Source organism: Tupaia chinensis, unplaced genomic scaffold (genome assembly GCF_000334495.1).
Source record: "Tupaia chinensis unplaced genomic scaffold, TupChi_1.0 Scaffold000453_1, whole genome shotgun sequence".
In the NCBI taxonomy this organism is placed as follows: domain Eukaryota; kingdom Metazoa; phylum Chordata; class Mammalia; order Scandentia; family Tupaiidae; genus Tupaia; species Tupaia belangeri.
This window is the reverse complement of record NW_006159960.1, coordinates 486,055-499,982: the sequence shown is the minus strand read 5'-3', so window position 1 is coordinate 499,982 and position 13,928 is coordinate 486,055. Positions and strand designations below refer to the sequence as shown.

Sequence of the window (13,928 nt, the reverse complement as noted above, 5' to 3'; positions counted from 1 at the left end):
TTACTGTAAAATCTTTGGTATATTTCTCATTTTCAAACAGTAAAGACCAAATAAAAATAATGAAACAATAAATATGTATAGTTAATATAATTACTGGGCATATGAATACTTAAAAGTGCTTAAGTACACTTAATATTTAATTAGTAATTCATGCTTAAAAATATTCGCAGCCATGTTACATATAAACAGAGTTGGATGTTGAGATCCCTGTGCAGACATGGCCTTCTTCCTACCTGTTTACCTACCTCAGTAACTGACAAATCCTTTGGAATACCTGGGACAGAGTTGCCTTTGGATGGTTTTTTATATTCCCTCTCATCAAAACTTAAATGAAATCTCTCGGGACCAGCAGGTGGCATGGTGGTTAAGGCGCTGGACACTCCCACATGGCTGACCATCGTTCAAGTCCTGGATCTGGCGGCTTGCTTTCACACTTTCTCTCTCTCTCTCTGGTCAAATTAAAATCAATGAATGAATAAATAAAATTAAATAAAATAATTCTTTAAAAAAAAAAAGAAATGAATTCTCCAGTGCTGTATTTCTAGAAAGATTTGGATACAGTATTTTGTCAAGCAAAACTTCCTAATCTGTATTCAGTAAGAAGATTCTGTATCAGTTCTGCATTCTGAGCTTCTGTCTCTAAAATCGAATATGGGGATTTCCTTAGTAAAATTCTAGGACAGACTCCATGTTAGTTAAGATCAGGTGCAATAATGTCATTAGTGGTGCAATGTGGACAGATTGGATACATCAGATTGGAGAGTAATTTAACAAGAACCGAGTATCTACTGGGTGTGCTGGTTTACAGCTTTCAGGGTCGTGTCCCTCTTCTGAACAGCTCCTAGGTACCGGCCAGCAGTCTGTAGTTTTCAAGAGCACTTACTTCCTCTTAACTTACCGAGGAGCATCATTTACAAATCCAGAAAGACTGTCCTTCAGTGGCCTTTACATTCCCTCCTCCTGATGTCCTAACCCTCGTCTCTGGTAGAAAGACCGCATGGTCGTGAAGATCCCAGACTTTCTAGCACAACACAGTGGAACTAGACTCAGCCTCTGCCACTTGGGTGGCATGGGACCTTGAGCAACTTTCCTACGTGCTTAGCCCGGGTCTACAGAATAATGAGCACTGCGTCCACCCCGTAGAGTGATGGTGGAGGTCAGTTAGTGTGGTGATGCAACTTGGTCTTCCAACACTTGCTGAAAGCTTCATACGTGATCGGAAATACTGCTTCCATTCTATCAACTACAACTGTGCTCCGCAAAGTCGGAGCAGCGAGTTAGACCCGTTGATTGTCTGTCAGTTCTTGGATGCTCCGTTCTGGTTTTGCTTGACAACTCTTTGTGTTTCATTTTTTCCTGCCTTTTTTTTTTTTTCTCTTTGTGTTTGTTTGGATTATTTCTATTTTACCTGTCCTAAAGTTTACTGACCCTCAATCTACTGATGAACCCATCAAAAGAATTCTTATATCAGGTCTTTTTAAAAATTTCTTCTGTTTCCACTTGATTCAATTTTTATAGACACCATCTCTCTGCTGTCATTGTGTTTTTTCATTTATTTGTCCTTTTTTAAAAGTTTTTGGTTTTATAGTTCTCAAATACTAGATCTCACACATAAAAAGAATGAAATATTATCTACACCCAGAAATGACAGGGCTCTTCTTGGAATGTTATTAGTGAGAGGTTGAGCAATCTGAAGTTGGACGGAACCTGGCTTCCATCTGCTGTCGTTACCTGCAGGGGGATGCTTTTGTCTTGTGCTTAGTGCCCACGTGTGGGACAGGTCCTGGGAGTTTCTCAGCCTTCCTGCACCACACTGAGCTATCAGCAGTTTCCGTACATGCCCACACACCCACAGGGCGAGCTCTTTCTCAGCCTTCCTGCCCCTCCCCAGCAGTCAACTTCTGTTGCTAGTTACTTGGTCTTGGTTTATGGGTATCCCGTGCTCTGGTCCACTTTCAGACTCATGCAGGCCATGCGTCCCCCACGAAAGGGCTTTCTCCCCACAGCAGACAGACTTCCTTATACCTGCCTTTCTTAAATCTTGGACGTCTGAGGGTGACCTGCCCTGCCCCGCCCTAGTGGTGATGGACCTCTGGTATCATTGCAGGGTGCTGTGCCTACGCATTTCTGTCCTGCTGTGGAGCAGAGAAAGCTTGTGCTCCTATGCTTCCCCCAGAAATCTTGGAAATGAGCGAGTTTGCTAGCAGCTTAAGGCTTTCATTTCACATAAATGAATGTTCTAAAAAGTAAGCGGGACTTTATGCCTGTCCCCTGGCAGCAGCCTGTCAGGTCCTGCAGGCCTGAACCACCGAGAAAAGCTCTTTCAGCTTTCTGTCTTGCCCCCAAGCCCTCTCAGAGCACCAGCTGATAAGGTTGCCTGATTTAGAATAAAATTACAGGAATTTATACATGGAAAGAGCTTGCAAGTGCAAACTCCTCCTTTCTTTGAGACTCCCAGCTGTTCCAAACTGACATGTGAACCCATCCTTGGCTTTTAAATCTTTGTTAAAATCGCAGATTTCTCCTCAGTCCCTCCTGTGGCAGCTGGCTCTGCTTGTGCTTTGCCAGTGACGACTCGATCTGGTCTCCAGCCTGTCTTTGGAGGGGCTTGTGATATGCGGGATTCAGTTTACTCGGTTGTCCTATGACTTGGCTTCCTGGTGGGCTCAAGAAAGATTGTTATTTTTTAATTGTTCACTTTTTTTTTTTTTTAATTGTTAGGATGAGAGTGACATTCTCTTACAGCCTTCTACATTTCAAATAGACGTAGACTTGGAAGCAAAACATATTTAAAAAAACATAAGGTTCATGGTCTTGAGGACTTGATAAAATAGGAATGTGCTTGAAACACTGCCTTTAAAAGGGAGCACGGATCAGGTAAGAGTCGAGTGGTCGTAAATAAAGTTCACCTGAGTTCGCTGAAGATGGGGTATTGGAATGCAGATGTGAGGAACCGCTTCAGAATCCTCCATCCTGACGTGGCCTCACATAGCGTTTACCTGTTCAGGAGTATAATTTTGAAATTTCTATACCATCTTTATTTCCTTAACCCAGTAATGCCAGTCCTTCATCAGCAAAGTTCATCAGACTCAGCCAAACATATGCCCTGGTAATCCTTCCAGTTTTCCCCTCTGCCCTGACCGGAATTTCTGTTTTTAGAACCTTTGTCAGGGTCTCCACCTTCCCATTCTGCCTACCTGGAGCTTTAGCACTCTGCATCATTCTGAACTACACGAGCTTTAGAAATGAGATTAAATCTTGCCATGTTAGAAAGTCCTTCTCAGACTTGTCCTCAGACATTCCTTTTGAGTCTCTCAGGACTTATTAATTAACCAATGGGTCAATGAAGAAATTGAAAAGTAAATAAAAACATTTCCTGAGACAAGTGAAAATGGAAGCACAGCATATCAATATTATGGGATATGGCACAAGCAACTCTAAGAGATCATTTATGGCCATAAACACTTGCATCAACAAATAAGAAAGATCTCAAATAAATAACCTAACATTGCATCTTAAAGAACTAGAAAAACAGAAAAAAAAACCCAAAAACTAGTAGAAGGAAGAAGATAATAAATGTGAGAGCAAAAATAAGTGAAATATATCCTAGAAAAACAATATAAAAGATCCATGCAACTAAGAGTCGGTTTGAAAAGATAAAATCAACATGCTTTTAGCTAGACTAAGTAACAAGAGAACTCAAAATCAGAGATGAAAAAGACACACACACACACACACACACACACAGTGCATGTTAATATTCCTGATGAACATAGGTGCAGAAATCACCAACAAATTCTGGCAAATAGAATTCAACAGCAAATAAAATAGATCCTTCACGTGCCTTTTGGTCATTTGTAAGTCTTCCTTGGGGAGTCATCTATTCAGTTCATTTTCTCATTTTTAAGTTGGATTATTCATTTTTTTTTAAGAGTGGATGTGAGGGGCACAGGATGAAAAGAATTTAAAGTTTTCTGTTTAAAAAAGGTCTATAATTTTTGTTAATTAAAAAAGATTCATTACCCTCAAGTGGCATTGATCCCAGGTGTGCAAGGATGGTTCAACCTACACAAATCAATAAACATGAACATGACATTAACAAGATAAAGAACAAAAACCATATAATTTCAGTAAATGCAGAAAAGCATTTGACAGGCCCAGCCTTGTTGATTCAGGTATCAAGGCACCACTTTGAGATACTGGAACCATATGGGAGGGTTTGGGGTTCAGATCCTGGGTTAACCTGAGCACACCAGGTGCTCACATGTTCCTGGCTGTCTAGAAAACTGAGGGAAGAATCACAGCATGACAAGATCATGTTAGGGTCCCTGTATCTGTTTGTCTCTTCCTCTTTTTCTCAATCTTACTTATAAAAAAATTAAAAAAGGAAAAAGGATTTAGCAAAATTCAACATCCTTTCATAATGAGAATGCTTAATAAATTAGGCAAAGAAGAAAGTTCCTCAACACAATGAAAGCCAAACACTGACCGCTAACAACATACTCAAGTACAACTTGAAAGCTTTTTCTCTAAGATCAGGAATGTGACAAATATGCTTACGTTCTCCACTTCTATTCATCATCTAACACAAAGCCTATTTGTAATGAAGTGTTGAGTATACATGTATGTGGTTTGAATTCTGTACTAAAAATAGTAATTGTTTTATAGTGCTTGAAATACAGTTTCTACTGAATACATATTGCTTTCATGCCTTTGACAAGTGAAAACTTGCCATTGAATCCATTGTAAGTTAGAGGCCATCTGTATACTCAGTGGAATACTATGCAGCCATAAAAAGGACATCCCATCATTTGTAATGACATGGATGAACCTGTGGGCCATTAAGCTCAGTGAAATAAGCCAGGCACAGAAAGACAAATTCTGCATGATCTCACTCTTGAGGAATCTAAAAGCGTTGATCTCTCAGAAGTAGAGAGCTCAGTGGTGGCTCCCAGAGGTGAGGTGGTTGGGCACAGGGACCATGAGATGTTAATAGGTGCATACCTAATGACAGTGAGATAGGAGGAATGCCTATAGGGATCTACTGCACAGCAAAGTGACTGCAGTTGATGATACATTGCATTCTTGAAAATTATGAAGCATAGATATTAAATGCACTCACCACAGAAGTCATCATTATGTGACATATTTGTTAACTAGAAATACCCATTCCATAATGTATTTATATTTCAAAAATCACATATGCAAATTTTATCTGTCAATTTGAAGAAAACTTAAGAACTTTTAAAACCTATTTTCCTGGGGCCAGCAGGTGGCATGGTGGGGAAGGCTCTAGATTCACACCTGGCTAACTGTGGTTTGCGTCCTGGGCCCAGCAGCTTGAGAATCGTGCTGGACACATGTACATGTGTGTCCAAAATCTCAAAGAGAACGAGGAGGGATTGTGGTGTGGCCATCCTCCCTAGGGGGTGGTTTCTCACTTTCCCTTTTCTCTCCAGTGAGTACACGTGCCCTATGGCAAAAACCCTAAAACAAGAAAAAAACAAAGAAACTTGTACTTTCCCATTTATTTACACGCCTCACTCATTCCATGCCCCACCAACTCCCCCACCCCCACACCCAGTTTAAACTGGTCAAGCATATTAGTACTTGTCTGCCCTCTAGTGATCAAAAAGTTAACTACTAGTTTAGCCTGCGCCTTCATGCCCCAGGAGGATTTTCGTCATTTTGTTGTCTCATGTACTTTCTGGAAACCATGGAAGTGAAAAGAAAGGAAACATTTCTTTTTGTTTCTTGGAGCTAGACCAAACTATTTCATGAGGTCGCTTTACATATGAAGGTCTGTGGTTTGGGGACTTGGTCTTTTTACCTCAGTTACTATCCGTTCTTGTTTCTTCCTACAAAATCTTTTTCTATCTCGTCCCTCCCAGTCCGTTTCTTTTACTTCTGTCATTTTCTAGCTTAGGGTCGGCTTCTCTAGTCGGATATGCTCTCTAATAAATTTCATTCCATGTTGATAACCTTTCGTTTTCATTAATTTAGTATTTCCCCCCACGTTTTCAGCAAGCATCCCTTGTTACATGAGAATTTGCTTCATGCATTTTCAAATAGAATAGGCGTGTACGTTTGGGGAGGAACAGTATTTTCTTTTACAATTCTGTGTGTTTACAACCTGGTGTGAGTCTGATTGAGGACATGTAACATTCACTTCCTATCTTATTTTTAACTGCTGCTTTGGACACCGGAGCCCTATGGGAAGGCTGGGACTTGGGTTCTGGGTTGCCCTGAACATGCTGGGTGCATGGGCACCAGGGATCCTGGGACCCTGGAAGGCTGGGAGGGGATCACTGCATGATAAAGCACTGTCCAGATTCCTTCCCTCCATGTCAAGGAAGTAGATTAAAACTTGTGGGAAATAAAAGCTTTAGTGAGCATTTTGGCATTTTTCGCTTGGGTGTTTGTGGAATGAAGAGATGCTAAAACTGGAGAAGTGAGATGTGACTACTGTTGTACTTGCAAGGGGCAACCGTGGCAGCTTTCATAGTCTCTCAGCAGAGACGTTGCCTCAGTGGCTTCTGTTGTCCTCCATGATCAGAATCTGCAGGTCCGAGGTCTGTCCCTTGCCTGACACCGCCTCCCATGTTCTCATCTCCCCCAATTTCCTGCTAGATGTCTGATTTCCTCCAGCAATTTAGGACCCGCCAGCCCCGCCCCCAGAAATATGAATTGCTCCAGTCTTGTTTTCTTAGTATATGTCTGCCATCTAGTGATCAAAGGGGTAACTGCAAGATTGAATGGGCCCCTTAGAGAATCTTGTAGACCAGCACAAGCTCTCACTCGCCCTGCACCAGTGATTACGGTTCATCCACTTACCTTTGTCGCCATGGTCCCACCACAGGACAGTTGAACACAGGGTGACTTCTCCTCTTCGACCTAGCAGCTACTATCAGGGCTCAACAAACATCTTTCAGGGAGAGACTTCCCTTGACCTCCTGGGCTGGGTCACATTCCTTTAGTGCTTTCATAGCAATCATAGCGCAGTACGAATTAATGACAGTCACAATTTGTATGATTATTGAGTTAATTAACATCTCGTGTATTAGAATGTAACATCTATGAAGGCAGGGAGCCTTGTTTTGAGCTGTTATTGTACACTGGCATGTAGCCCAGTGCCTGGCACAGAGAAGATATTTCTTTAAGCTTTGTTGGATGAATGAATGAGCAGAATGCTTTTCTGTATCTGTGGACACTAAAAGTACTTTTGTCAATGAAATAAATATAGTACTTTCTTCTTTGCAGTATGTATTTTCTTATCGGTTGTGCAATTCCTTTAGTGCATACTCAACAAACTACCTACCACATATGCATATGTTAATTTATTCAGGAAACATTTAACTACTTATTCTAAAGACTACTGTTTTATTTATTTATTTTTTTTGAGAGATTTTTGTTATAGGGTGTGTGTGCTCACCAGAAAGACAAGAGAGAGACAGAAAGCGAGAAATCACCCACCAGGGGGGATAGCCATGCTGCAGTCCCTTCTCCATTCTCCTCTTGGGACTTTGGGCATAAACACACACGCACCTGTTATGAATTTAAGCCTCTGAGTCCGGGACTTGAACTGCAGTCGACAACATCAGAGTCCAGTGATATAGCCATTATGCCAACTGCTGGTCCCCTAAAGAATATTTTTATACTGCAGAGTAAAATTGTTACTTATATTTTACTAATGAAGGAACTAGTAAGATGGTATAAAGGACAAACCAAAGAACAGACACAGGAATAGTGAAATGTGGGTGCCAATATATACAAAACCATGCCCCCCATGTAACAGCTGTGTCTCCACCAGACCAAGTTCACTTGTGTCTCCATGAACAAGGAGGGTTTGCATGCCATCATTTTTCCACAGCTTAACTCCTAGCTCTACAGAGCTGTAGAATTATCCAAGACTAAGAATGGTGCAGACCTATATGGTATTAAAATCTTGGAAAGGAACACACAGCATTTTTTGAAAAGACAGCAATACATTTTTTCCTTATTTTAAAGTCTTATACTTTCCGTGGACCGTGCCCCATTTGTGATCGTAATGATCTTAGATCATTATTATTTTTGTAGTTTTGCCAGAAGGTGCATGCACTTGCCAGAGATAAAGTGAGAAAGCACCCCTCTCCCATGGGAAATGGTTACACCACAATCCCTTCTCCCCTGTTTCTCCCTCCTTCTGGGATTTTGGACATGCATGCACATGTACCCAGCATGTCTCTCCAGCCACTGGGTCTGGGACTTGAACCATGCATTTGGCCACGTGGGATTCAGCCACCTTAACCACCACACCAGCCTGACCCAAGGGACCCAGTGTTCTATGCCTAGCACTTAATTACTGTGCTATAGGGCGAGCCCTATAATATAAGATTATTCTTGAGCACAAAAAGAAACTTGTAACATAAGAGTTTATTAACCACATGGGGATATGGGGGAGTTTCTTGAGAAAGTTCATGGAAAATGCATACTATGAAAAAACTATGCATGGATCATTTGGAAATGATACAATCAGAGTATAATTCAAAGATGGGGCAGGTTTGTTATCAAAAATAGTAATAGCTGTGGCGGGTTGAACTGCATCAGATATGTACAAATCATGGTAAGTAACAGAAACCCTCATGGCTTGCTTTAGCTGTTGTTTGGGTTATAACCTGTTACTCTGAAAATTATGAAATAGAATGTCAGACTCGGGATCTGTCCTACCTTTCCTGCACACATTGTATTTCAGGATAGTCCAAAGTTGTTCTTTTTCCTCTTTTTTTGTTTTTTTGAGAGGTTTTCGCTATAGGGCACGTGCGCTCGCCAGAAAGACAGAGAGACAGAGAGGCAGCGAGAAATCACCCCTCGGGGGTGATGGCCATGCTGCAATCCCTTCTCCTCCATTCTCCTCTCGGGATCTTGGGCACATACGCACACACTCCCGGTATGAGTTTTAAGCCACCGGATCTGGGACTTGAACCATGCTCAACTACATGGGAGTCCAGCAACATAGCCATTACGCTAGCTGCTGGCCCCTAGGATAGTCCAAAGTTCTCCTGTATAGAATGACAACAAGTAAATATAGAAGGAGAGCTCCCTAAAAGCATAACTTTGAAGACCCTAATGACATAATTGGTTTAGCCAGTGGCTACAGGATACTGACCGTCAAGTGAAAAGTTGATGAGGTAATTCATAAGGGAGGGACCAGCCGCCCACAGCGGAAGTCATTAATCAGTCCTAGTACTCCCCCAAATGAGGTACTGCAGTGGAAGCTGGGCTCACCTGCTGAGGTCTCCCCAACACGGTGGGTGTGCACCCTCAGTCCTGGCTGGCTGAGGCTGGAAGTGGATCACAGCATGGTCACCCTTTGGGAGGCACATGTGTACATGTGGGTATCTGTCTCATGGAAGAAATAAACAAGGTTGTTGCATACTGTAAATTGCTGAAACTCGGTGATCGAGTGCACGAGCGAGTGACTGACCCTAAGTTGTCTTTGAGACCAGTTTGAAAGACAGTGTGACTATGCACCTGAATTCTATCCAGTGATTTTGAAAGTTATTTTCATTCAAGAAGCTACTAACCCTAAGTTGTCTTTGAGACCAGTTTGAAAGACAGTGTGACTATGCACCTGAATTCTATCCAGTGATTTTTTTTAAGTTATTTTCATTCAAGGAGCTACTAAGTGTGGAAATAGATGTGACCTGATTCCATCCTCTTCTTCCAGCCCCAGGTTGCCAAGTGATCGGGTATATCTAAAAACCTTTGTGTATTTCTTTTAAACATGTTTTTATCAAGTTCCATTGTTCTTCTAACATTTATTAAAGAGATTTATTCTAAACCACCAGTGCCAGCCAGCTTATTGCCGATTTCTCTCTCTAGGCACGCCTGAAAAGGCCTCTGAAGAGCTGCGATGGTGCGCTGTGTGACGAGGACGACGACGACATTGAAAGAGCAAGCAAGTAAGGAGTGCTGGTCTTGTCACTGGTGTGGCTCAGTGGGAGACGCGTTAGGCTAGAAGGGTATGTCCCAGTGTGCACCTGCAGAGCTTGGACGTTGCTTCCTTGTGATGTTCTTCAGGAAAGGAACTCGTGCTCCTTGGAATGTCATGAGGGTTTAAATCTTGAGATGGCAAAGCGAGGTAGACCTGAATACCTCACTTTTGGAAAGCAATAACGTTTCCAGGGTTAGCTGAGAGAGTGCTAAAGGGGAGAGCACCCTCCTGAATTAAACTCCTGTCCTCATGCTGAAAGGAGGGAGGCTGAATATCAGGAGCAGTGATGACAGTCAACTGAAGCAAACTGATTTGCAGCACGAGGGGGGATTTAAGTCTGCTGCAAAATGTTCATTTTAATATAAAATAAGGAAATAATAGTATCTATTTAACTTTTTAACTATTTGAAAATATATGGGGGCTGGGCACAGTGACAATGCCTCTAATCCCAGTTCCTTGGGAGGCTGAGGCAGGATTTTGCCAGCCTGGGCAACATAGTGAGACCTTGTCTTAAAACAAACAAACATGAAGGACCAGCAGTTGGTGTAATGGCTGTGTCACTGGACTCCTATGTAGTCAACCACGGTTTGAATTCTGGACCCCGTGGCTTAAACTCATGACAGGTGCATGTGCATGTGTGTCCAGGATCCCAAGAGGAGAATGGAGAAGGGATTCCAGTCTGACCACCTCCCTTGGAGGGTGATTTCTCACTTTCTATCTCTCTGTCTCTCTCTGTCTTTCCGGCAAACGCACACACCCTATAGCAAAAACCTCTACAAAACAACAACAACAATGAAAACACAGAGATGATAAAATGATGTTCTTTCTTCTCTATTAAGTATATCTCTGTTATATGAAGGAATATATATATTCTTTTCCAAAATAAATGAATAAAGAAAAGGAAAATCATATAAAAATATTGAAAGTGAACTTAAGCTTTAACAAATGTTCCAAGTATTCAATTAAATATTTCCAAGGTTAAAGTTCCAAAGCCCACAGAATAACTGTATGAAAGCATGCATATACTTACAGGGTGATTAAATTCCCATAAAGCTCATCTTAACGCATGTACTTATCACCTCCAGCATTCGAATTAGGTTGTACCCCACTGTAAAGAATCTGGCCTTGAAACAAACACACACACACACACACACACACACACACCACATATTTATTTTTAGTTTTTGCTATAGGGAGTGTGCACTTGCTGGAGAAAGAAAGGGAGAAAGAGAGGGAAAGTGAGAAATCACACCCAGGGGGCATGGCCATACCACAGTATCTTCTCCATTTCCCTCTTGGGGTCTTGGGCACGCACACATATGCCTAGCATTTCTCAGACTGCCGAGTCCCGTGAGATCCAGCTGCCTAATCACTACGCCACTGGCTGGCCTGAACTTAGGAACAATTTCGTTGTTCTTCCAGAATATCACTTTGGTTCAACTCATTAACCGGATGTAACTGATAAGAGGTGGCTTACAAGGAACATTCATGGTCATACATCTTCTTCCACCTGTTTTATTTTTCTCCAGGTTATCTTCTGAAGATGGTGAAGAAGCTCCTGCTTATTTTTATGAAAGCGATGACTCGGTGGAAACAAGAGTGAAGATCCCTTACTCTGGCGAAATGGACCTGTTAGGCGAGATCCTTGATACGCTGAGCACACATAGCTCGGATCAAGGGAAGCTGGCAGCTGCGAAGAGCTTGGATTTCTTTAGATCAATGGATGATATTGATTACAAACCTACGGTAGTTAATTTTTCCACTCATAAAATGAAGTGAAAACATTCCTGCCCTTGCTGGGATTGTCTGATCTTATAATCTTAATAGGTAGAAACATTTAACCTCTAAATAGGCAAGTTTCGAAACTTCAAAAATAGGGTAAAATTGAATCACTGAGAATTATTTCTAGTAATAAAATTTCTGATGGTTTATCCACTAACCCACTTTTGGAGATTATTGTCATTAATAGAAATTCTTTTGTCCGGGAGGGATATTTTCTTATAATCTATTATAATTGCCTTCTCTGGGGAATTTTTTTTAACAGGAAATATTCCTACTTTAAAAAAAAAAAAATATATATATATACTCCATAGTAACTTGTCACGTCAAACTAAATAAGTCAATCAGAAATCTCTTTTCACTGAATTATTCTTTGAGACTCTGTTTAGTGTAGTATCTGTTAGATGAATTTCTGAATACTGCCTATTTAATGTGTATGTGTGTGTATATATATATATTTTTTCTGGGTTTTCAAAAAATTTTAGTAAGTGTATTCAAATCATTTTCCCCTTTTATTGCTCAAAAATGAATAATGTTTTAAACAAATGGAATGCTTTCAGAACATAAGAGGTGGAAGTCTAAGTAGTGTCTGCCACATTTAGACTGTCAGGGACTCCGGAAGTTGGCACGGGTTATCGTGAGAGGTGACAGTTGCAAACACACAGAAACCAAAGTCCTCCCCATGATGCTTGTTTCCTCTGGGCAGAACTTCAAAGTTCGCAGCCTTGAAAGATAGTAACCCTGATTTCAGGATAGGAAAAAAAAATCTGAAATATTACTGTAATTGAAAACATTTTCTGAGTCTGCTGACTCTTCTTTCAGAACAAATCCAATGCCCCCAGCGAGAACAACCTGGCCCTGCTCTGCAGCGGTTCTGGCGACCAGGCCGAGTGGCCCCTGGGGCAGGACGACAGCGCCCCCAGCGGCCACCTCCCTCCGGCTCCCAGGAAGCGCGTGTCCTCCGGCGGCCTGGCGGAGTCGCTGTTCATCCTGAGAGAGGAGTGCGCTGGGAAGCAGCTCGGTGCCCGCGACCCGGGTGGCCCGAGCGGGGCGGAGGGGCCCGCAGAGTCGGGGTCGGAGTCCCTGCTGGCTCCCGGAGTTGCCCAAAGGGACGGCGCGGAGGCGGACGCGGAACCCAGGGAAACACTAAGCCGGAGCTGTGACGCCCCGCTCCCGCCCGGCCTCGGGCGGCGCCCGTCTACCTCCGTTCCTTGGGAGAGAGAAGGGAAAGAAGCCAAAGAGACTCCAGAAGGCCCCGGGCTGCTCCAAGAAGTGGTGTCCTTGTGTCACATGGCCTCTGACTGCGCGCCAGGCCCACGTGTTTCGGAAGAAAACACAGGTGGAAACCGGGCTTAGCTGGGGACCGAGGGGCCGCCCTGTGTCCCCCTCCCATGGGGGACACGTTGGAGTCTACGGCATCTGTATAATAAACTGAATTATTTGTAGGAATAACAACTCTTACTACTATTTAAAAACATTTTTTTTTCACTCGGGACACCTGTTCCCCCCCCCTTCCCGGTTGGTCGCCTCCTGGATATATGTTACCCATTGATTTTTTAAATGGAAAGTGAGTTCTACTGTGCTCTTAAATCAGGTACCCGTCTGTGTGTGTGTTGAAAGTATGTACTGAACATACGATTGCCCAGTGTTTGGTGCTTAATGCCAACTCATTTTATTTAAACTCAGTATGCATTATATAATCCTTGCACATAACTAGCAGCTAAGATACTAATCCAGTTGAGCATGAACTGATTGAGATATCAAAACTAGCCTGAATCGGATGAAACTGTTAATCCACTAATTGCCTTAATCATCAAGCTATATTAAGCATAATGGAATAATTTATGAAATTACATGTTAAAGTCAAAAGATAAGTTATTAGTATTCTGCAGAGCAATAACGCCTTTTTCTATTCATTGAATTGAGGTCACAATTCATTTTTTCTCAAGGTTGAAAAGCTCTCCTTTGGAAATGTGTACTTTGATTATATAAGGACACCACAGCATGCTTTGAACAAAGTAGGAAGGTGTGTATTTCCCTTTCCCCGTCCCTCAGTGAAACAGATGAAGTGCTGAGTTATAATGTGAAGGTAAAGACTTCTGTTTACACACAGGACACTGTCAACGTCTTCCGTCTCTCCACACCTTTGCTCATTCGTGGTCCACCCAGCGAAGGC

At 42.2% G+C, this 13,928-nt stretch overlaps 1 protein-coding gene across 2 annotated transcripts in view; it reads left to right on the top strand.

The window, feature by feature from the left end:
* DENND1B (DENN domain containing 1B) overlaps window positions 1-13,922 on the top strand; it is a 244,903-nt gene extending 230,981 nt beyond the window's left edge. For both annotated transcript variants that reach the window (XM_027774545.1, XM_027774546.1), the window contains 3 exons: window positions 9,862-9,941; window positions 11,503-11,719; window positions 12,575-13,922. In XM_027774545.1, the coding sequence (XP_027630346.1) occupies window positions 9,862-9,941; window positions 11,503-11,719; window positions 12,575-13,108 (831 nt within the window). In that variant the 3' untranslated portion in view covers window positions 13,109-13,922. The remainder of the gene's footprint in view (window positions 1-9,861; window positions 9,942-11,502; window positions 11,720-12,574) is intronic.
* The last annotated feature ends 6 nt before the right edge of the window (window positions 13,923-13,928 follow it).